The sequence below is a fragment of the Nematostella vectensis genome, chromosome 10 (assembly GCF_932526225.1).
Source record: "Nematostella vectensis chromosome 10, jaNemVect1.1, whole genome shotgun sequence".
Lineage (NCBI taxonomy): Eukaryota > Metazoa > Cnidaria > Anthozoa > Actiniaria > Edwardsiidae > Nematostella > Nematostella vectensis.
In genome coordinates, this window is record NC_064043.1 from 9,794,667 (window position 1) to 9,816,105 (window position 21,439).

Sequence of the window (21,439 nt, forward strand, 5' to 3'; positions counted from 1 at the left end):
TTTTAATGAATGCGCATTCTATCCACAGTGACCCCCTCTCTCAAGGCACACCGCAGCACCACGACCCTGTGTGTACCAGACCCCTCCTTCCAGGACGTCGCCCGCCACACCTTCCTGCTTCCTGGTGGGTTACCCGTACAAAAGTACCTCCTGGCGGCCTTCAGCGGGTCCTGGACAGGGGTGGGGTCACTCCCAGGCATGTCTGGGATACCATTTGAGCTGTGGCGGCGGTATTATTACCCCAATATAAGAGACCAACTAGTTGCTAAGGTAATCTCCTTTTTTTTTAGTATTAGACCTGCAGTGATGTTAATTTGTGTTACCTATTGTTGACATTGCATTTTGCCAGAGATCTCCCTGATCTTGATTGCTTTTGATGGTTATAGTGGTGATACTTGTGGTGCTTTTGCATTATGATCATGGGGATGTATAGCGATGCATGTCATTGTAATAAGGGCGTTCCATAGTAGGTATTAACGACATAGGCGATGATATTGATAATGGTGATGCAAGGATAGTGATGTTAATGATAATGGTCATGGTGATGTTAAGGAGGAGGATGTCTGTGAATTATAGGGTTGATTAAAATAATGATGATTGTGATAATAGTTGAAATTAAAATGGAATAAGGTACTTGTTTCATAAATGATAAGAGAGATCTTGAAGTGATGATGTCAGTGGTAGAAATGATGATGATGATAAGGATGATGACGATGATGATGATGATTTTAGTGATGATGCCAGTGATGATATATACTATGATTGACTTCCCAGGGTTGTCTACCCGTCGCTAAGCTGTGCGCCATGGTGACTATGCAAAAACAAAGGGAGCCGAGTGTTCAGGCGTTCTCCCTCCCTCTCGTGGTAATACCTGGCGACGAGGATGGGTCCAGACAGGCCATGGTACAGGACACGGGTCTACTGAACATCACTGTCAAGTACCGCCACAGCACGTTATCAACTAAGGGGCTGACAGCGCGCCCGGACCAAGTCTGCCTGAATTTTGATGTTATAAGGGCTTGCGGCTTAAAGGTAATGGGCTGAAATAGAGTGATGTCTATTGGTCACTTCTTTGCTATTTTTTCTCATTTGAAATTGCATATGTCAATACAGCGGTAAATACAATGTTGGTTTGAGAATTATAGCAGCACCTGAACATGCGTTTTGTTTGGTAAGAAGACTACAACGATAACCCGTTATGTATTTACCGTATACCTGATTAACCTTTCTGACTATTCCAGGCGGCAGCATCGTACCAGGCACGAACGAACTCCTCCATGGCTTATCCTGCAGACGTGGGCATCAACGGATACGTGGTGGTCAGACTACCATTTCCCAGGAAGTCCAGGTTCACCACGCGAACCGTGGCCAGATCGTTCGCCCCAGAATTCAATCACCATGTGGAGGTTCCAATTCCTCTTTCTGAGTCCAGGAAGGACGGTGGCGACCAGGCAGAGATGAGCCTTGCTGAGAAATTGGAAATGTCTGAAGCCACCCTAGAAGTTTGGTGAGCAATGTGTGACTGTCCTACCGTAAAAACTCTTATAAGGTTTAGTGCTCACAGAAAGGTCCGGTGTCCTCTTAACTTTTAAACAAAACAAGAAGCACTTTTACCCTTGCAGAGAGGCGGTGTGACTGCCCTATATATTTTGTTGTTTTGGAAAGAGGAGTTCCTTTATTATTTTATTCCGAGAAGTTCGGGAAAGATCAAAATCTTTACATCTATAAAGAGAATCATCTCTTTCTTTGTGATAAAATACGATGTTTGAAGATATTTCAACACATTTAGATACCTTAAATTTTATAGGAATTAGCTAGCTTTTCAAATTTAAGGAATTAAGCGTTTTCGGGCCCGAGAGTTCTCGGGTGTTTTAAGAAACGAGCCCCAGGTGTCCTCTTAACTTTTAAACAAAACAAGAGGCGGTGTGACTGCCCTATATATTTTGTTGTTTTTTGAAAGAGGGGATTCTTTATTATTTTATCTCTAGAAAATCGAAACTACGGAAGGGCTTCAACCATTAGATTCCGAATTTCTATTCGGTAGTGTTTCTACGTTGGCCCATCCGAAAGTGAGAGGATTAGGAAATCGGCCAAACATACTAATTGATTTTTTTTATTTCTCCGAATATTAGGTACCAAAGTTGAAAATTACATTCTATATCTTATTAACAAAAATAAATTAGAATAGGAGTTTTTAAAGCAAATCGTTCACAAACAATGTCCTCTTTTAAATGTCAATTTTTATTCTTGACTTTTTGGCCATAGTGTTTGTTAACTAATCAAATTAATGTTGACTTTGGCTCCTTTCTACCGCTTCCACCTGAAAGGATGATAATACGCAGTATTTATCTCCGCCGTGAACCGCCGTATTTTGTAATATCGTTTTTAATTGTAGGATATGTAATTTCGCACTAAATGATTAGAATGATCGGTTGAACTGCTTTGAATTAGAATTTGAATTACAGGCTGATGCTTACCTGGGCATATCTATAAGATCTCAAAGATTTTGCTTTGATTTAAAGCTACATCTATATGAACCCACCGATAAAAGTTTTTGATCTCAACCCTATTTTCCTAACACTCTATCTTTGTAATCTTGGGTCTATCCCGGGTTGGGGTGCCCATCTTAGAATACGCTGTCAGCGCAAATGGCAGGTCTGTTATGGAGAAATACCATAAGAGTTGTCTTATTTGTGCAGGAAAGTGCAGGGAAATATGGATGAATCACATCACTCGTCTTTATTTGTTCCAAATAATTTTACCCCTAAGCAGCGTGCTAAAAAACTACCTTTGTCATTCGCCATTTTGACTGACAACGTTTCTTTGAAAGAGGTGTATGCTGTCCTCTCATAGCAAAGCCCGCATATCGAAATCGCATCTAGGAGACGTCCCGTACAAAAAGAGAAAAAAGATAGAGATGTCATATACCTATCCTGATAAAATCCATGTCAAAACGGAGAGGAGCAAATAATGGCAAAATTCAAATTGTAAGGTTGTTTTAGCTTATATTTTGTTGATAATCTCCCTAGAGGTTCCTTGGGTAATTTAAAACAAAATAAGCTTTGGTACTTTTTGGTAGATGATTCGTTCTTGAGATATGATTGAGCAAAGTTGCCATAAATCATGAAAAAAGTAGCAATTTCGCCCAAATTCGGCAGTTTCAGACAAATCCAGAGTCTTACAAATTGCAATATCTCAAGAACGGATTATCTACTAAAAAGTACTAAAGTTTATTTGGGTTTATATTACACAAGGAACTTCTATGCAAAAAATCACGCGATTATAAGCTAACACAACCTTACAGTTTGAACTTTGCCATTTTTGCTCCTGTCGTCAAAAGAAGACATCTCATTCTGTCAAATCACCATCTCGAATGTGCGCTATTCGCACTTGTCTGCGATATTAGCACCAATTTGTGATACTTGATCCAAGCAAATAGTATCTCTTCTTGGAAGGAGCAGAAACCTAATATAACCTCTAGTAATAGCCTCATAGGATGAATATATACCTCTCGCTCCGCTATACTCACTCACTGTGCATCCCCCTAGTACTAGTAGATCCACACACGTTTTTGACGATCTAGAGAGATGCTTCCGCCACACGAGTTTGCAACGATCGTGTCGCTTGTGTCGAAATTGTTATTGGGCCGATACGATTCCTGCAGAATATCTGCCTCAAGCATTTTCGAAAGTTTTCGCTAAACATAAAACAAATATACGGGTTGATAACGAAACTCATGAAAGACATGGTTACGAATATATCGTACATCACCGGTAGATATGAGAGAACATGACGCGGTGGTTTGTTTTTCCACACGTAGGAAATATAGAGTGTTAGGGCATGATAAGGAACCCAGCAGATGAAAAATCCTAGGACTATTACTGCTGCCATGATGCATACTTTCTTGTTGCGCTTTCGGCGTCTTGCTATGCTCTCCTCTTGCGCTACCCCAGGTATCTTTTGACGACGCAGGGAGATAGCAATGGCCGTGTACAGTACGACAATTACAGACAGCGGAATCATAAACATTGTTACAATCAGCGTAAGTTGGAATTTCTTGGGTGATTGTAAAGGGTCGAAGGGTGCGTCCCACACGCTTAAGCAGAACCTAGCATTATATATGACCCTTATGCGGTATACGAAGAAGTATGGGCTAAAGTAGGCTATGGAGGTTACCCAGATGAACGGGACTACGAACTTGGCTCGGAGAAGACTCGGGGTCTGCATTGTCGGGAAGACCACGGCGTAGAATCGGTCACATGTGATCGCCACCATGCTGTGTACTGAGACCATTATGGAGGTGTCTCTCAAGAATGGGAAGATCTTGCACAGCGCTTCCCCAAGCCAGCCAGGGATGTCGAACGATTTATCGTCCATGGCGAACACGTAGATAGTCCTACCTAGAATCACCACCCCTGCGATATCCGAGATGGCAGCGTTCATGAGCAGGTAGTTCGTCCTTGTTCGCATACGAGGGAACTTGTAAATGATCGCCACTAGCATCGTATTGCCAAGTAAAGACAGGCAGATGATCAAGGTGTAAGCGCACGTAAAGGCAATTCTCTGTGCCGTCGGGATTCCTTGGCCTTGGTACGTTGGAGTAAACCTCATTGTGGCGTTATAAGCAAGAGAAACGTTTGTTTGGGTAAGGAGATCCATCTCGATCGTTCTGCTGCTGTTTTTTTCTTTACCGTGAAGCTCACCTCTAAATGAGCTATGTTCTACTTTAATCTTCCTTACCTTTTTTTGTTTTTCAGTTTTAATTCTGGCAATTAGCCTTTTTCTAGCCTTATTCTCTTCTATTGCCTTTCTGTTGATTTGACTTCTCACAAAAACACTCTTAAATTTTAAGCTTTTTAGATTCCTTACGGCAGGATGTTGGCTATTGTGTCAACCCCGTCGCCATTATTTCGTGTTAAATGCAACAAAACATCCAAGGTCGGATACCTTCACTTCACGATACCTTGCGGGAATTCCAATTTTTCTCAATAATTCGATGCGACTCAAATTTTACAGAACCAGTCTTAACCTGCACTTTTCTGCCACTTAGCGGTAATCAACATGCGAGTATTTCTGCATATCTTGGGATAACTTACGCAAATATTCAACCAAACGTCAGGCTTTTTTTCTCATTTAAAGTGGCATTGTTGACTTTGGGCCTCTTTTTCCTCGTGTATCTGGCAAGGTGTGTACATCCTCTGACAGTCGGAATCCTAATGCTGAAGCAGCTGAGAATACGCCGATTTTCATTCCCACAGGGAATGTCTGAATGCCGCATATTTAGTAAATATGCTTTGATATTAACAAGAAATAAAAATATCTATAAGTGGCTAGTTTCCTTGTCAGAATCGACACGTTCGACCGTCCAAACGTTGGTCATTACATTGCGTTGGTTGGGTTGTATACTTTTGTGATGCGAAAGAGCTTGTTCAAGTATAATTCAAAATGTTTTCGGGCTTTCCTAATTCATTGTTACACGGATAGGTAATATTTATTGTTCCCGGAAACTGCTAGAATATATCAGGTTATGTGCTCGACAGTAATTTCATTTTATTCCCATGATATGACAGACACTTAATTTTTTTTTAGATTGAATTTGATTGTTTCTTATTGCTTTTAGTGCTGTTCAAGGACAATTGTCCTCATCACCAGTTTCTGCAAATCTAAGAACTTTCTTTCCCCCCACCACTTGTTATCGTTCTCTTAGTAGCACTTTTAACTCACGAATTCCCCCCCCCCCCCCCCTCCCGTACTACTTCACTTTCAATTTTAGTTTTCGATAGTTAATCGTAAGAAAGTTTCCAAATTCACCCCAGAATTCAATCACCATGTGGAGGTTCCAATTCCTCTTTCTGAGTCCAGGAAGGACGGTGGCAACCAGGCAGAGATGAGCCTTGCTGAGAAATTGGAAATGTCTGAAGCCACCCTAGAAGTTTGGTGTGCAATGTGTGACTCTCCTACCGTAAAAGCTCTTATAAGGTTTAGAGCTTTAGTGCTTACAGAAAGGTCTGGTGTCCTCTTAACTTTTGAACAAAACAAAAAGCATTTTTACCTTTGCAGAGAGGGGTGTGACTGCCTTATATATTTTGTTGTTTTGGAAAGAGGAGATTCTTTATTATTTTATTTCTAGAAAATCGAAACTACGAAAGGACTTCAACCATTAGATTAAGTCAATTTCTATTCGATAGTGTTTCTTCGTTGGCCCATCCGAAAGTGAGAGGATTAGGAAATCGGCCAAACATACTAATTGATTTTTTTTATTTCTCCGAATATTAGGTACCAAAGTTGAAAATCAATTCTATATCTTATTAACAAAAATAAATTAGAATAGGAGTTTTTAAAGCAAATCGTTCACAAACAATGTCCTCTTTTAAATGTCAATTTTTATTCTTGACTTTTTGGCCATAGTGTTTGTTAACTAACCAAATTAATGTTGACTTTGGCTCCTTTCTACCGCTTCCACCTGAAAGGATGATAATACGCAGTATTTATCTCTGCCGTGAACCGCCGTATTTTGTAATATCGTTTTTAATTGTAGGATATGTAATTTCGCACTAAATGATAAGAATGATCGGTTGAACTGCTTTGAATTAGAATTTGAATTACAGGCTGATGCTTACCTGGGCATATCTATAAGATCTCAAAGATTTTGCTTTGATTTAAAGCTACATCTATATGAACCCACCGATAAAAGGTTTTGATCTCAACCCTATTTTCCTAACACTCTATCTTTGTAATCTTGGGTCTATCCCGGGTTGGGGTGCCCATCTTAGAATACGCTGTCAGCGCAAATGGCAGGTCTGTTATCGAGAAATACCATAAGAGTTGTCTTATTTGTGCAGGAAAGTGCAGGGAAATATGGATGAATCACATCACTCGTCTTTATTTGTTCCAAATAATTTTACCCTTAAGCAGCGTGCTAAAAAACTACCTTTGTCATTCGCCATTTTGACTGACAACGTTTCTTTGAAAGAGGTGTATGCTGTCCTCTCATAGCAAAGCCCGCATATCGAAATCGCATCTAGGAGACGTCCCGTACAAAAAGAGAAAAAAGATAGAGATGTCATATACCTATCCTGATAAAATCCATGTCAAAACGGAGAGGAGCAAATAATGGCAAAATTCAAATTGTAAGGTTGTTTTAGCTTATATTTTGTTGATAATCTCCCTAGAGGTTCCTTGGGTAATTTAAAACAAAATAAGCTTTGGTACTTTTTAGTAGATGATTCGTTCTTGAGATATGATTGAGCAAAGTTGCCATAAATCATGAAAAAAGTAGCAATTTCGCCCAAATTCGGCAGTTTCAGACAAATCCAGAGTCTTACAAATTGCAATATCTCAAGAACGGATTATCTACCAAAAAGTACTAAAGTTTATTTGGGTTTATATTACACAAGGAACTTCTATGCAAAAAATCACGCGATTATAAGCTAACACAACCTTACAGTTTGAACTTTGCCATTTTTGCTTCTGTCGTCAAAAGAAGACATCTCATTCTGTCAAATCACCATCTCGAATGTGCGCTATTCGCACTTGTCTGCGATATTAGCACCAATTTGTGATACTTGATCCAAGCAAATAGTATCTCTTGGAAGGAGCAGAAATCTAATATAACCTCTAGTAACAGCCTTATAGGATGAATATATACCTCTCGCTCCGCTATACTCACTCACTGTGCATCCCCCTAGTACTAGTAGATCCACACACGTTTTTGACGATCTAGAGAGATGCTTCCGCCACACGATTTTGCAACGATCGTGTCGCTTGTGTCGAAATTGTTATTGGGCCGATACGATTCCTGCAGAATATCTGCCTCAAGCATTTTCGAAAGTTTTCGCTAAACATAAAACAAATATACGGGTTGATAACGAAACTCATGAAAGACATGGTTACGAATATATCGTACATCACCGGTAGATATGAGAGAACATGACGCGGTGGTTTGTTTTTCCACACGTAGGAAATATAGAGTGTTAGGGCATGATAAGGAACCCAGCAGATGAAAAATCCTAGGACTATTACTGCTGCCATGATGCATACTTTCTTGTTGCGCTTTCGGCGTCTTGCTATGCTCTCCTCTTGCGCTACCCCAGGAATCTTTTGACGACGCAGGGAGATAGCAATGGCCGTGTACAGAACGACAATTACAGACAGCGGAATCATAAACATTGTTACAATCAGCGTAAGTTGGAATTTCTTGGGTGATTGTAAAGGGTCGAAGGGTGCGTCCCACACGCTTAAGCAGAACCTAGCATTATATATGACCCTTATGCGGTATACGAAGAAGTATGGGCTAAAGTAGGCTATGGAGGTTACCCAGATGAACGGGACTACGAACTTTACTCGGAGAAGACTCGGGGTCTGCATTGTCGGGAAGACCACGGCGTAGAATCGGTCACATGTGATCGACACCATGCTGTGTACTGAGACCATTATGGAGGTGTCTCTCAAGAATGGGAAGATCTTGCACAGCGCTTCCCCAAGCCAGCCAGGGATGTCGAACGATTTATCGTCCATGGCGAACACGTAGATAGTCCTACCTAGAATCACCACCCCTGCGATATCCGAGATGGCAGCATTCATGAGCAGGTAGTTCGTCCTTGTTCGCATACGAGGGAACTTGTAAATGATCGCCACTAGCATCGTATTGCCAAATAAAGACAGGCAGATGATCAAGGTGTAAGCGCACGTAAAGGCAATTCTCTGTGCCGTCGGGATTCCTTGGCCTTGGTACGTTGGAGTAAACCTCATTGTGGCGTTATAAGCAAGAGAAACGTTTGTTTGGGTAAGGAGATCCATCTCGATCGTTCTGCTGCTGTTTTTTTCTTTACCGTGAAGCTCACCTCTAATTGAGCTATGTTCTACTTTAATCTTCCTTACCTTTTTTTGTTTTTCAGTTTTAATTCTGGCAATTACCCTTTTTCTAGCCTTATTCTTTTCTATTGCCTTTCTGTTGATTTGACTGCTCACAAAAACACCCTAAAAATTCAAGCTTTTTAGATTCCCTGCGGCAGGATGTTGGTTATTGTGTCAACCCCGTCGCCATTATTTCGTGTTAAATGCAACAAAACATCCAAGGTCGGATACCTTCACTTCACGATACCTTGCGGGAATTCCAATTTTTCTCAATAATTCGATGCGACTCAAATTTTACAGAACCAGTCTTAACCTGCACTGTTCTTCCACTTAGCGGTAATCAACATGCGAGTATTTCTGCATCTTGGGATAACTTACGCAAATATTCAACCAAACGTCAGGCTTTTTTTCTCATTTAAAGTGGCATTGTTGACTTTGGGCCTCTTTTTCCTCGTGTATCTGGCAAGGTGTGTACATCCTCTGACAGTCGGAATCCTAATGCTGAAGCAGCTGAGAATACGCCGATTTTCATTCCTACAGGGAACCTAGTAATAGTCTTTTAATGTCTGAATGCCGCATATTCAGTGAATATGCTTTGATATTAACAAAAAATAAAAATATCTTCTCTAAGTGGCTAGTTTATGATTTCCTTGTCAGAATCGACACGTTCGACCGTCCAAACGTTGGTCATTACATTGCGTGGGTTGGATTGTATACTTTTGTGATGCGTAAGAGCTTGTTCAAGTATAATTCAAAATGTTTTCGGGCTTTCTTAATTCATTGTTACACGGATAGGTAATATTTATTGTTCCCGGAAACTGCTAGAATATATCAGGTTATGTGCTCGACAGTAATTTCATTTTAATCCCATAATATGACAGACACTTTATTTTTTAGACCGAATTTGATTGTTTCTTATTGCTTTTAGTGCTGTTCAAGGGGAGACAATTGTCCTTATAACTAGTTTCTGCAAATCTGATAACTTTCTTACACCCTAACCACTTCAAGTATTCTCTAAAGAACACTTTTAATTAGCACACTTTTCCCTCTTGCTCCTTCACTTTCGATTATAGTTTTCGATAGGCATTTGTAAGTTTTATAATCAATAAATAGTCATACCCTTCGGGTATCAATACGGTGCGGTCAAAATCTGAATATGGTATATTCAGATTGGCAAAAATCGCATTGATACGCCGATTGAAAAAGTGGCGTTTCCCGGAAATTATTTAAAGAATATATATCCTTCTTTAACATTGTTTTCTTTAAGAAATGTTTTGTTTGAATTTGACATACGAGAAATTCTCAATGATTTTTTTTCCCGTAGGCATCAGATGTCACGTGGGGGAAGTGAAATGGACAATGGGCCAGGTGATCAAGGCATGCGCACTAGAGACGATGTGTTGCTAGGATACGTGACGATTCCTCTGGTGGACCTCCTCTTTCACAAAACAGGTTAGTATTTTTTAAATCGTTTAAAAAATGCTAGCCCAAACGAGTAAACCAGGTAGAGTAGGTTATAAGAAACCAGTTAAACTGGAGTCCAGTTTTAAATGAAACGAGTTAAACAGACTTAGTTTAGGAGAGGTTTCGCTTTTCGAGCGTAGCCCTTCGTCGGCTAACGCGATCTCTACAACGCTCTAAACGTGAGGAAAACTACTCTATTTTCACAAAGCGTAAACATACCGTTTCAACCTTGTGTTGATTTATTCACCTGATTCCACCACACCTACGCAGACCACCTAGTTATTCTGCAGCTTCTTTGTAGCTTTTGTAGTTTATCAAAAACAGTTCAGTGAATCCCGATAATCGATTCTCAAGAAAAATCTAGATTACTTCAAGTTTTCGACAGATCCGAAATGCGTGATGGCATTATTTGTTCTGTTTTGAATATCTTAATTTTGAATTTATAATAAATTATGATATACCGAAGAAAGTATTTTTTTTCTGTTGTATCATTATAATATTTCTATTTTTTCTAATGCCGTGTTGTTATTGTTATGTCGCTGATGTGCTCCAAGCTTAGGTAAAGTTACTCTCTCTGTTTTGCCGGTCGCTTTTTAGTTGACGCATAACGCAGCATATGCCATTTTAATCAATAACAGGGATAAGAGGGTGGCACGCGCTTTTCCCGCCAAAACATCTCGAACCCGGGACGGATTTACACGGTAACGATCACGTGACCACCAAGCCCATTGGTGGAATTCAGCTGTCAATCAAATTCTCCGAGTCGAACATCCTTGAGACCGTGGTTGATGTTGCTCGCAGCATGGGTTGGTGTCCCCCGCCTGGAGTCGAGGCTACTGAGGACGGTTTGTGGGAGAATGGGGATGAAGACCCATCAGCCCACGGGGGTGTGGAGCTGCGTATAAGGACAAGTAGGGCCTGGGTCTCTGAATCCATCGCGGATGATTTTCGCAGTCACGCGGGAAGAAATGAGGTTCTTGGCTATGTGCGCTTCAAGTTTTACGATAAAAGTATGTGCATTAGAAGTCTGAGCCTTGGAGATTTCCTAGTTGTCATGTTTTAATTTAGGATTTTATTGTCATTCATGCAATGCCCTAGGATAAAGATATAGGTGAGAAACGAGTTCAGTGAACAGAACAGTTCCAATATTCCCAGCAGCCAACTGATTCTGCCTTAATCATTTTGGTGTTCAAACGGATTTATTCTTATGTTTGAAAACATGCATGGATAATAATATAGTATAATATCAGTTTTCCAAACTGAGAACACCAATTCACGCATTCGTACCAAACGTCATAAAGTTTTTGATCTGGACATTTTGTACGAAGTAGATTCAAAGTTTTATCCTTTTAGATGAAAAAAAAAATAAAACTTTAAGGAGTAAGGTAGAAGGGTTCAGCTTTTTGGTTAAAAAGATCATATTGCATCGTAACGGCCAACGCGGCTTGTTGACTAACGTGTGTCTATTGGGTTCTCATCGCCTGCCCAGGTCCCATCTGTTCAAGGCTTGTCCCCCTCAAGAAAACAAAGTCATGCTTCTCGCTCGAGGTCAAGCACAGAAAGAGCTTCCCCCTGCCTGCCTCCTCATCCCTCGCGTGGTACCTGAGTGAGGAGGTGCTGGAGATGCAGGTGTGGCTCGGAGGAAGAGGTACTAGTGCTTCCCTCCCTGGGCGCAGAGACAGTCTGGTAGGCTCAGCTTTTGTCGAGTTGTCGTCGCTTGTAACTCCACACAGACAGCGGGCTGAGATCAGGTACTTTAAGCCAGGGTATTTCCATTAATATTCGTTAACCCTTAATCTTCTTGTAGAGATCAAAATCATCTGAGATTGTTACGTAATCGACCGGAAGTAAACTTGTGACAATGCGGCTTTAACACCCGGCTCTCTACTTCAAATCAATTTTCTTCTATTTTCTTCTATTATTCTTTCTTTTGCGCTCTTTATTAACCTGTCTTGTGGGACGTAACAGAACAACCGAAGACGCTGGTCCTTGTTAACACCTTGAGTGAAAGAGCTTTCAAAATTACTCACACTCATGAATGTAGTCTGCGTGGAGCCGTCCGTATCTAGTTACTGACGAGTAAAACTCGTGGCGAGTAAAATTTGTCATAAGCAGTGCTACACAAAAACAGAACTTTTTCCCCTTTTGCGAGAGTGTATGCTCCTTTCTGTTCTGTTAAACGAATGTGTGTATGTGTTTATTGTCCTTTCTCAGAGGATAAGTTAAGAAAGGTATTGAGTGCCTTGAAGGGGAGCTGGGATTATATAGATCCTTTGTGCTTATCGTCTTATGTCCGAAGCGAGGAGAATAAACGTGAAAAGAACCTTTGCCGCAAGTAAAGTAAAGTTGTAATTCTTCAACCCATCGTGCTCTTAATTCAACTGTTCTGTTTTTGCTGTTCAGTAGAGACTTCTGCCTCTTCAAGAGTGGCTCAGCTGACTTGTCGAACTGCGGTGTCCATGTTCAAGTCTCCCTCACCAAACCGGGCGATAAGGCATCACAGCAGCAGGAAGAGCAGGTAAAGTATACCGATATCACCTGTAATATACGACCACTGTCTACTTACCCGGACGATTAGAATATTAGGGACCTAGGACAAAAAATATGTTCGCACGATGAATTCCAATTTGATTTAAATGGCATAAAGGGAAACACTAGAGGCAGAAGCATGTGAATATAAACTTAGGACATTATTTCTACAGTAGCGAACGTAGTTAGAGGAGTTTATAGAGTAAACATCTGCGTCCTCAACTAACCGTGTGACTTGGAGTTTTCGCGTCGTGGTTTGGTGGAAAACAGCTGAAATTTATCAGACAGAACGCCTTTTCACTTGGTTCTATTGGATTCTGTTATCTGCCGCCGTTGTTGCGTGAGGCCCCTATTATCGGCGCTTACCGATCGCTGCTTTCTTCCCTCACTAAGCCGAGCGGCAGCAGTAAAAATAAAAACGTTTACAGTACAGATATAACCTGCCCTTCTCGACCGTACCACCAGCTGTTTGTAACGTAGTGTCCAAAGAAACCGCGTTTTCCTTACTCAGATTAGTTGTTGAAAAAGCTGCATAAAATAAATTGAGTGTTCGCTATGATATTGAGTCCTATTGATAAATAATTTCACTCTACGGAACTAAAACAGACCCAAGACATGGACGAAAGTGCTAGCACAGGGTACCCAAGCACAGAGCAGGGACACGGCAATGGTGAAGAATCCTCCTCAAGGTCGAGTATGGACCGCTGGGGTACACCACAAAAGATCCCATCGACCCCTCCGCGTACGAACAGCGAGGACAAAGATACGTTCGCTGCTCATGTGATCGTACAAGAAGCCCGCCATTTGCCTCTTGTCCCGGCTGCCTCGGGGGAAAGGTGTGTCTCCAAATTTCGGTTTGTTTTTTCGTGTTTTGTATTTGGATTTGCCAGGCTCGTACCCAGGGGGGGTGGGGGGCTCAGGGACCCTTCCCGCAACCCTTCCCACTCCCCCACAACGGCGGAAAGTCCACTTCCGGTGCTTTTTGTAGTCAAAACTTTAAAGCATAAACGAATTAGATAAAAAAAGTAATTCTAGATCACTCTGGTATGACATAAATCTAAAAGTCAAACTTTTTGAAGCCATATTTGGCAATAAACCTCGCTGGGAGATACTGCATGAGCCAAAAAAAATCCTAATTTGTTTTTAATTAATTAATTTAATTTGTTTTTTAGAAAACTCTCCCCCTCCCCCCCCCCCCCCGGAAAAATAAGGTCCAGGCTTTTTAGAAGTTCGCATCTCCCCCCCTCCCCCCCCCCCAAGAAAGATGAAACATCCTGGGTACGGGCCTGCTCTTGCCTATCCTCTCTGGTTCCCACTAGAATATAGCGCAAGGTGTGTAACTGATAGGATTTTACCCACATGTGTTCCCAGGATTCCCCCAAATGTGTACGTCTCGTACCAGGCCACAGCAGACTCGTGCCCAGTCTGCACTCCTGTAGTAGTAACAGCCACCAGTCCACTTTGGGAGTACCAGAAGCTTGAGAGAATCAAGTTATCGACGCTCAAATCGCAGGTATGTGTTGGCCGGTGTTTAGAGGGCTATATTAATCTGCCCTAAAATCTGCTCCTATAGTCCAATTCAGTTCCGACGCATAAGATCCTCGGGAGCTTGGATAAAACAATACAGAAACTTGTATCATAACCTCGTATTGGTATTTGCGTATCTGATATTTGCGAAAGGTTCTCTTGAAACCAGGGCTCCCGCTGTATTCAGCCTGGTTACCATATAGTCGTAACAGAGAAATTCTAATCTTGATTTTTCCCCAGCTCTACTTCTGTCTGTGAATATAAAACTAGTTCTCATTCCCTACCGAAACTGCCAGTTTTTCCTTAAGCAGTTTAAGTTTTATCAATTCTTGTTTTTCTAGTTAATGACTTATTATATATGAAACAGTTTTTTTTTTACTGTTACAAAGTTTTTTTTTACTGTTACAGAGCCTTATTTTCAAGGTGTGGCATCGAGCAGACATATCTAGGCCCGGGCCACCATCGGCTGAAGGTGCCCAGGGTGACCGCGCTCTTGGGTTTGTTTCCATGGACCTTGCACCGCTGGCCGCCGGATTGCGGGAGCTTATTGGCTGGTACAACGTTATGAGCTTCGCAGGAGAGTGCAAGGGACAAATGAAGGTGAGATTTTTTGAAGTGATAAGACATATTGACATTTCTGGATGATAGACACCTGAGCTTTTTATGAGGATCTACCACGTCGCCATTCTACTTTCTGAGTGACACGAAGAATCCTTTACATCGTCCAATAGGCCATTCCAGCTATAAGCATGCGCGCACACTCACCATGGAAACCTACATCAACTACCAGCATGCAGCGCGCGCTTCGTTTGATGTAAGTTTAAAAAAGCGCGCGCTGCATTCTGGTAGTTGAGGTAGGTTTCTATGGTTATGCGCGCGCAAACTTATAGCTGGAATGGCCTATTGGAGTGAGTAACTGAGAAATTTTGTTATAAAAAATCGTCCCTAAAGTATTCGTGGGTAGTTTGTTGTGAAGTTTTGTTGCAAATAGACCGTTGAATTTTCAAGTGTTAACCATAACAAAGTGGTTAATCGATTTTCTTTAATGATTGTACAGTAGATTTTCAATTCAATTATTTTATTTGGCACCTTTTCATCTTTGATTTACGGGCGTTGCTCCAAATACATTCATATTAAAATAAATTAACAATTGTTTTTCAATTATATTCCTATTTACATTAATTCTAAACCATCGTACTTTGTAGCGATGTCATTATATAATTCTCATAACAAAGCACTTTCCCTTTTTTTTGTTGCTTCTCAAACAAATTGGTTGCACTCTCCTCTTAGACCTTTAAATTTAAAGACAGCTTGGGGGGAGGGGCGCTTTGTCAAAATGTTCTCCAGAATTTTAAACAGAATTCCAGTCTCGTCTTCCTTAGTGCAACGCAGCCGGAATATAAAAATGCGGTCCATTAAATGACTGACAAAAGCCATCCCGAATTTCGTTTTGATAAATATCTAGGTTACCAATATAATATCTCGACTATGTATTTGACAGGTTGGGGTAATACCGCTGACGCCTGTTTCTCCGAGCCGTTGTTTGTCAACAAAGTCAAGGCTCGTCTTCAGTCCTCCGCAAACAAGTAGCACACAGGTATGACGTGACCATTGTATGCCGTAACCTGACTTGAATTCATGTCTAAACAAGAACGATTTAAGTGCAGTGAAGCAACTCCCGCGCCGATTATATTAGTCGAATTCTTTCCGTCTTTCAGGCTCCCTCGAGTTCGTTTCTGATCAACAACTCGGTGCCTACAAGTCGAACGCCAGAGGAGGAGCGATCAAGAATGGTCGACATCTTCTCCTCTCAGATTGCAGAGCAAGCAGAGAATCTTAAGCGACTTCAGACACACCGCTCAACATCAACCAATCAGATTGAGCCATATATTGCGAGAACCAATCAGAATTCTTCAGACATGACAGGTGCTCGTCATGACGCGGCACAAGGAGAAATAAGAGATAGTACGATTGGCACCCTGTCTTCTTGTTCGACTTCTTTCCTCTTCAGTCAACTGCGGTAAGTCAAAAAATGCGATGCAGTGGAAGGTCATATCGATCCCGATAAAAAGTTGCATGTATTTTCTAAAAAATGAAAAAAATAACTTTTAATAAGGACACCTCGTTTAATAGAAAAATTTTATGTGCATGAAACGAGACTAAGAATCAGAGCAGTTTTGGCGTAAAATTACGAATATTCTTGTATTGATTTTGCGATTTAAGGGAGAAAACACGACTGTGTCCCATGCATTTACAGTACGTCTTTTATATATATTTTTTAATGTCCGATTAGCCTATGAAAGGTGCCTCCTTTAAAATTGAGCTGTTAAAAATAAAAAATAAAAAATGAAAAAACAATTTTCTGCCAAGACGTGATATTTGACAGCACCTTGAACTATGAGACTCACGTTAGTGAAATATGTAAATCAGCTTTTTACCATAAAAGAAACATTTCACATGTCCGCAAACACCTTAGCCTCGCCTCAACAGAGAAATTAGTACATGCTCTTGTGACATCCAGACTAGATAGTTTTTGGTCGGTCTGCCAGACTATCTCATCAAGCACCTTCAATATGTACTCAACTCGGCTGCGCGACTCTTACGAGGAAATACGATCATATACGCCAGATTTAAGGCATTTACATTGGCTCCCTGTGCAGCAGCGTATTAATTTAAAGGTTTAACTTCTTATATATAAGGCTATTCATCGCATGGTTCCAGAATACATCAGCGATCTCATATGTCTCTACCAACCAAAGCGAGCACTAAGGTCCGCGAGTCAACTTTTATTGGAGCAGCCGGCAGATAAACTCCATTCTTACGGTCTGAGAGCCTTCTCGGTGTGCGCGCCTAGCCTATGGAATAAATTAACTTACTGCACATCTATCCCGGAGTTCAAGCGCCGGCTTAAAACGCATCTTTTACACATTGCTTATATTTAGTCATTATCTCTTTATATATTTATTTTTACACTTTTATCGTATTTTATACATTATCATTAACTATTCTTAAATCATAGTTTCTTATTTAAATATTTATATTTACACTTTTCTCTTCTTTGATGTATTTTTTATCGTATAATATTTATGTAAGTTTATTTTTATAATTATTATAATTATAATAATAATAATAATAATAATAATAATAATTATTATTATAATAATAATTATTATTGTTGTTGTTGTTGTTGTTGTTGTTATTATTATTATTATTATTATTATTATTATTATTATTACAATTACTATTATTATTATTATTATTATTATTATTATTATTATTATTATTATTATTATTATTATTATTGTTGTTGTTGTTGTTGTTGTTGTTGTTATTATTATTATTATTATTATTATTATTATTATTATTATTATTATTATTATTATACATATTCGATCACAGATGTTAACAGCTGGTAGGTTATGTATCGAGGTCAAGTCGTATCCTACGACCTCAGATCTCGAGCACCTGTCTTAGTAGCCGCGCTGATCCGAGGAGAGCTCCTTTCTGGAGTAACTCGATCCTTGTCTTTAAGCCAATCGAACTTAAATGCTTTGTCAAGTTTTTACTGACTGTTCCGAGAGCGCCAACAACGATTGGGACAACACTTGTCTTTATGTCCCATAATCGGGCAATTTCTCTTCTTATATCCTGGTATTTCAGGACTCTCTCCTTTTCCTTTTCGCCGACATTAGCATCTCCAGGCACAGCAATATCAATGACTATGCATTCACCTTCTTTTCTGTTCACTATTACGGTCTTTGGGCTTGGATTTCCCTATCTGTTTGGATGGAAACATCCCACAGTATTTTTAGGTCAGGTTTTTCGATGACTGGTAATAGCTCGTGTTCATACCATTTTTCTTTAACCTCAAATCCATGTTCTTTCGCAATTGCCCAGTGCACAATTCTGGCCACGTTGTCGTGTCGGTGTTTATACTGGCTCTGTGCCATCTTGCTACATTCACACAGTAAGTAATTCACCGTTTCATCTTTCAAGCCACACATTCTGCATAAGGGACATATCTGTTGTTTTTCTATTTTCGCCTTTACTGCATTCGTTCTCAGCGCCTGGTCTTGAGCTGCTGTGATCAGTCCTTCTGTCTCTTTCTTCAAGTTTCCTTTTGTCATCCAGTCCCGCGATGACTCATCCCTTATTTCTTCCGTCTGTCTAAGAAACTGACCATGTAATGGCATAGACTTCCAATCCTCTTGTCTTTTTTCTTTGAGCTTTTCTTTTAAGACCCTAGCAGTCTGTTGTTCCTCTACACGAAGTATTCCTTTATTCCTCACCGCTAGAAGTAACGGTTCCTCGCTTTTGTGAACATAGTCTGCCAATCCCTTTTCTTCTAGATGTATACAATCTTCAACCCCTATCAGCCCGCGTCCTCCACATCGTCTTGGTAGATATAAACGGCCAACATTAGCTCGAGGGTGTAGCATTCCATAGATCGTCATCCGTTTCCTTGTCTTCCTATCTATGTTCTCCAACTCAGTCTTGGTCCACTTAACTACACCAGCTCCATATCTTAAAACTGATACCGCCCAAGTGTTTATGGCCATTATGGTGTTCTTTCCGTTAAGCTTTGCCTTTAGCACTTTCTTAAGTCTGCGGAAGTATTCCCGGCTTAGGTCTTCCTTTATTTTTTCCGTGTTGTAGGTCATCGTACTCAAGGATTCCTAAGTACTTGTATCCCTCATCTTCTCATCTTCTGTCCATCTGGGAGTTCAATTCCATCCGAGTTCACAACTTTTCCTCTCTTAAGTAGGAGGATCCCCACACTTCTTAAGGCCAAATTCCATGTCAATGTCACTACTGAATACTCGCACTGAGTTTATTAATGAATCAACTTCAAGTTCATTCTTCCCATACAACTTTAGGTCGTCCATGGACAGCAGATGGTTTAGGGATCCCGCATCCTTGCCTAATTGGTACCTCCCACTTGCACTTCGCAGTATAATCGACAGTGGTATTAAGCATATTACAAATAGCAAAGGGGAAAGGCTATCGCCTTGAAAAATGCCTCGTTGTATTTTCACTTCTCCCAGAGTTTGTCCACTTGATGTTAGTGTCGTTTTCCAGTTTAGCATGCTGTTGCGCATCAACAATTGGATGTTTGGAGCTACACCAGTCATGTTTAACGTTTCCAAAATCCAGGAGTGTGGAACCATATCGTAAGCCTTCCGATAATCAATCCAAGCCATTGCCAAATTGGTTTTTCTTCGTTTGCAATTTCTTAGTACCATTTTATCAATTACGAGCTGATCTTTGGTGCCTCTTGAAGCTCTGCGGCATCCCTTTTGTTCTACAGGGAGCACTTCTGCATTTTCTAAGTGATCGTATATTTTGTCTGCGAGTGTTCCGCTGAGTAGTTTCCACATCAGCGGTAGGCATGTAATGGGCCGGAAGTTTTCTGCGGTATTCCCTAGTTTCAGGTCTTTAACACATAAGACAGTTCTTCCTTGGTTCATCCATTGTGGCACAAACCCTGATTCAAGAATTAGGTTAAGTTGTTCAGCAATTGGATGATGGAGGGCTCTAAAGTTCTTCAGTCAGTAACCTTGCACTCCATCCAGCCCAGGCCCCTTCCAGTTTGCAACCTTCTTTAGTAGCTTTTTCACATCTGCCTCCTTAATCACCACATCTTCCTGGGGGACATGTTGGCTAAGCTCCTCTCTTACATCATCAAGCCATTCGGCTTCTCGATTGTGCTCTGATTGATTTTCCCATATACTCTTCCAAAACTCGCAGCTCTCCTGTGGGTCTAGTATGATGTTATTCTCCATGTTTATCCCGTCGAGTTCTTGGTAGAGTTTTTTCTGGTCGCATTGGAACAGACGATTTTGTCTAAACTGATTTATCCGGTTTTCATATCTTTTCAGTTTTGCAGCACTAGCTAACACCCGCTGCTTTAACTCCTCAATTACAACATTCAGCCCTTTCTTCTTTACCTGGTGCTTTTTTTATAATCTGGGTCAAACCTCTCCCTCCCTTCTTCTGCATAGTTTTGCTACTTTCAAACTTACTAATTTCCTTTCTCAGCGAATCGATTTTGCTCCTTATTCTCCTTTTCCAAAAAGGTTCTTTTCTTGGCTGGTTTGCTCTTTTCTTCAGGCCTAGCCTCTGTATTACAACAATAGCTGCAGCACGCACTAGCCGGTTGGTTCCAGTTATATCTACCGTTTTGATGTGCTCTAATACTTTATTTACCTCCTGTGACACTTCACGCAGTTTACTTCGTTCAACATGCTTTAGGGACCTCAATTCTTCCACGTCTCCCTCCTCAAAAGCCCGTTTGATATCATCCAAGATTTCTCTCTGCCTCGCCTACAATTCTTCCACATTCAAAGCCTGGAATTCGTTGGTACCTTCATCGTCACTACTCTCAAACCTCTGCTCATCATTCACCTCTTGATCTTGCTGCCCATCCCCTTCATCTACAACCTCAACCTCATCTACAACAACATTATTGCTTTCCATACCCTCCACATTGTTCACCTGTCGCTTAATTTCCTCCAGCTCGATGTCAGAGAGCCAGTTGTTGTTCCTGATTCCTCGCGCATGATCTGCCAGATTTTGCTCAGACACTCTGAACATCCCTCTATTCTGCCAGCTGTTCAGCATCCTCCTCCTGTAGCCCCGAGTCCCTGGTTTGCTCTCAAAATAGCATTCCATCACAACTCTATACAACACATTGTTCCACTTCCTACGGCCAGTTGTTTGTTGACGACCGAGTGGTGCCTGTCCGCCCACACCTTCTCTGCCGGACGAGAGAACACCTCCGTTCTCATTCACGTCGTTATCTCTATTACTATTAGAACTCATTTTCATCACTTTTGTGAGGTGGTGGGTTATCCCGCGCCAGACACCAACCTGGTATTATTATTATTATTATTATTATTATTATTATTATTATTATTATTATTATTATTATTATTATTATTATTATTATTATTATTATTATTATTACTATTATTATTATTATTATTATTATTATTATTATTATTATTATTATTATTATTATTATTATTATTATTATTATTATTATTATTATTATTACTATTAT

The 21,439-nt window shown here is 40.5% G+C and overlaps 2 protein-coding genes and 1 long non-coding RNA gene across 5 annotated transcripts in view; 1 reads left to right on the forward strand and 2 right to left on the reverse strand.

Moving 5' to 3' along the window:
- The window catches only part of LOC5519289 (C2 domain-containing protein 3), a 42,395-nt gene that overhangs the window by 18,693 nt on the left and 2,263 nt on the right, over positions 1-21,439 (forward strand). For 2 of the 3 annotated variants that reach the window (XM_048733234.1, XM_048733236.1), the window contains exons 23-34: positions 29-270; positions 775-1,032; positions 1,242-1,507; positions 10,181-10,308; positions 10,959-11,330; positions 11,810-12,071; positions 12,724-12,838; positions 13,456-13,685; positions 14,221-14,362; positions 14,785-14,976; positions 15,878-15,973; positions 16,095-16,396. In XM_048733234.1, the coding sequence (XP_048589191.1) occupies positions 29-270; positions 775-1,032; positions 1,242-1,507; positions 10,181-10,308; positions 10,959-11,330; positions 11,810-12,071; positions 12,724-12,838; positions 13,456-13,685; positions 14,221-14,362; positions 14,785-14,976; positions 15,878-15,973; positions 16,095-16,396 (2,605 nt within the window). The remainder of the gene's footprint in view (positions 1-28; positions 271-774; positions 1,033-1,241; positions 1,508-10,180; positions 10,309-10,958; positions 11,331-11,809; positions 12,072-12,723; positions 12,839-13,455; positions 13,686-14,220; positions 14,363-14,784; positions 14,977-15,877; positions 15,974-16,094; positions 16,397-21,439) is intronic. The other variant, XM_048733235.1, reaches the window with a different exon arrangement.
- Positions 7,594-9,202, reverse strand: LOC5519288 (substance-K receptor). Its single transcript, XM_001639069.3, has one exon. The coding sequence runs from the start codon at positions 8,797-8,799 to the stop codon at positions 7,720-7,722; it is 1,080 nt and encodes a 359-aa protein (XP_001639119.3). The 5' UTR covers positions 8,800-9,202; the 3' UTR covers positions 7,594-7,719.
- On the reverse strand, positions 18,601-21,299 carry LOC125572982. The gene is made up of 2 exons (XR_007313906.1): positions 21,247-21,299; positions 18,601-18,907 (listed from the first exon to the last, which is right to left on the reverse strand). It is a non-coding gene; the product is annotated as an uncharacterized LOC125572982 (long non-coding RNA).

Bases quoted from the DNA above. Each gene is read 5' to 3' on its own strand.
- LOC5519288 (XM_001639069.3), bottom strand. From the start codon at position 8,799: ATGGATCTCCTTACCCAAACAAACGTTTCTCTTGCTTATAACGCCACA.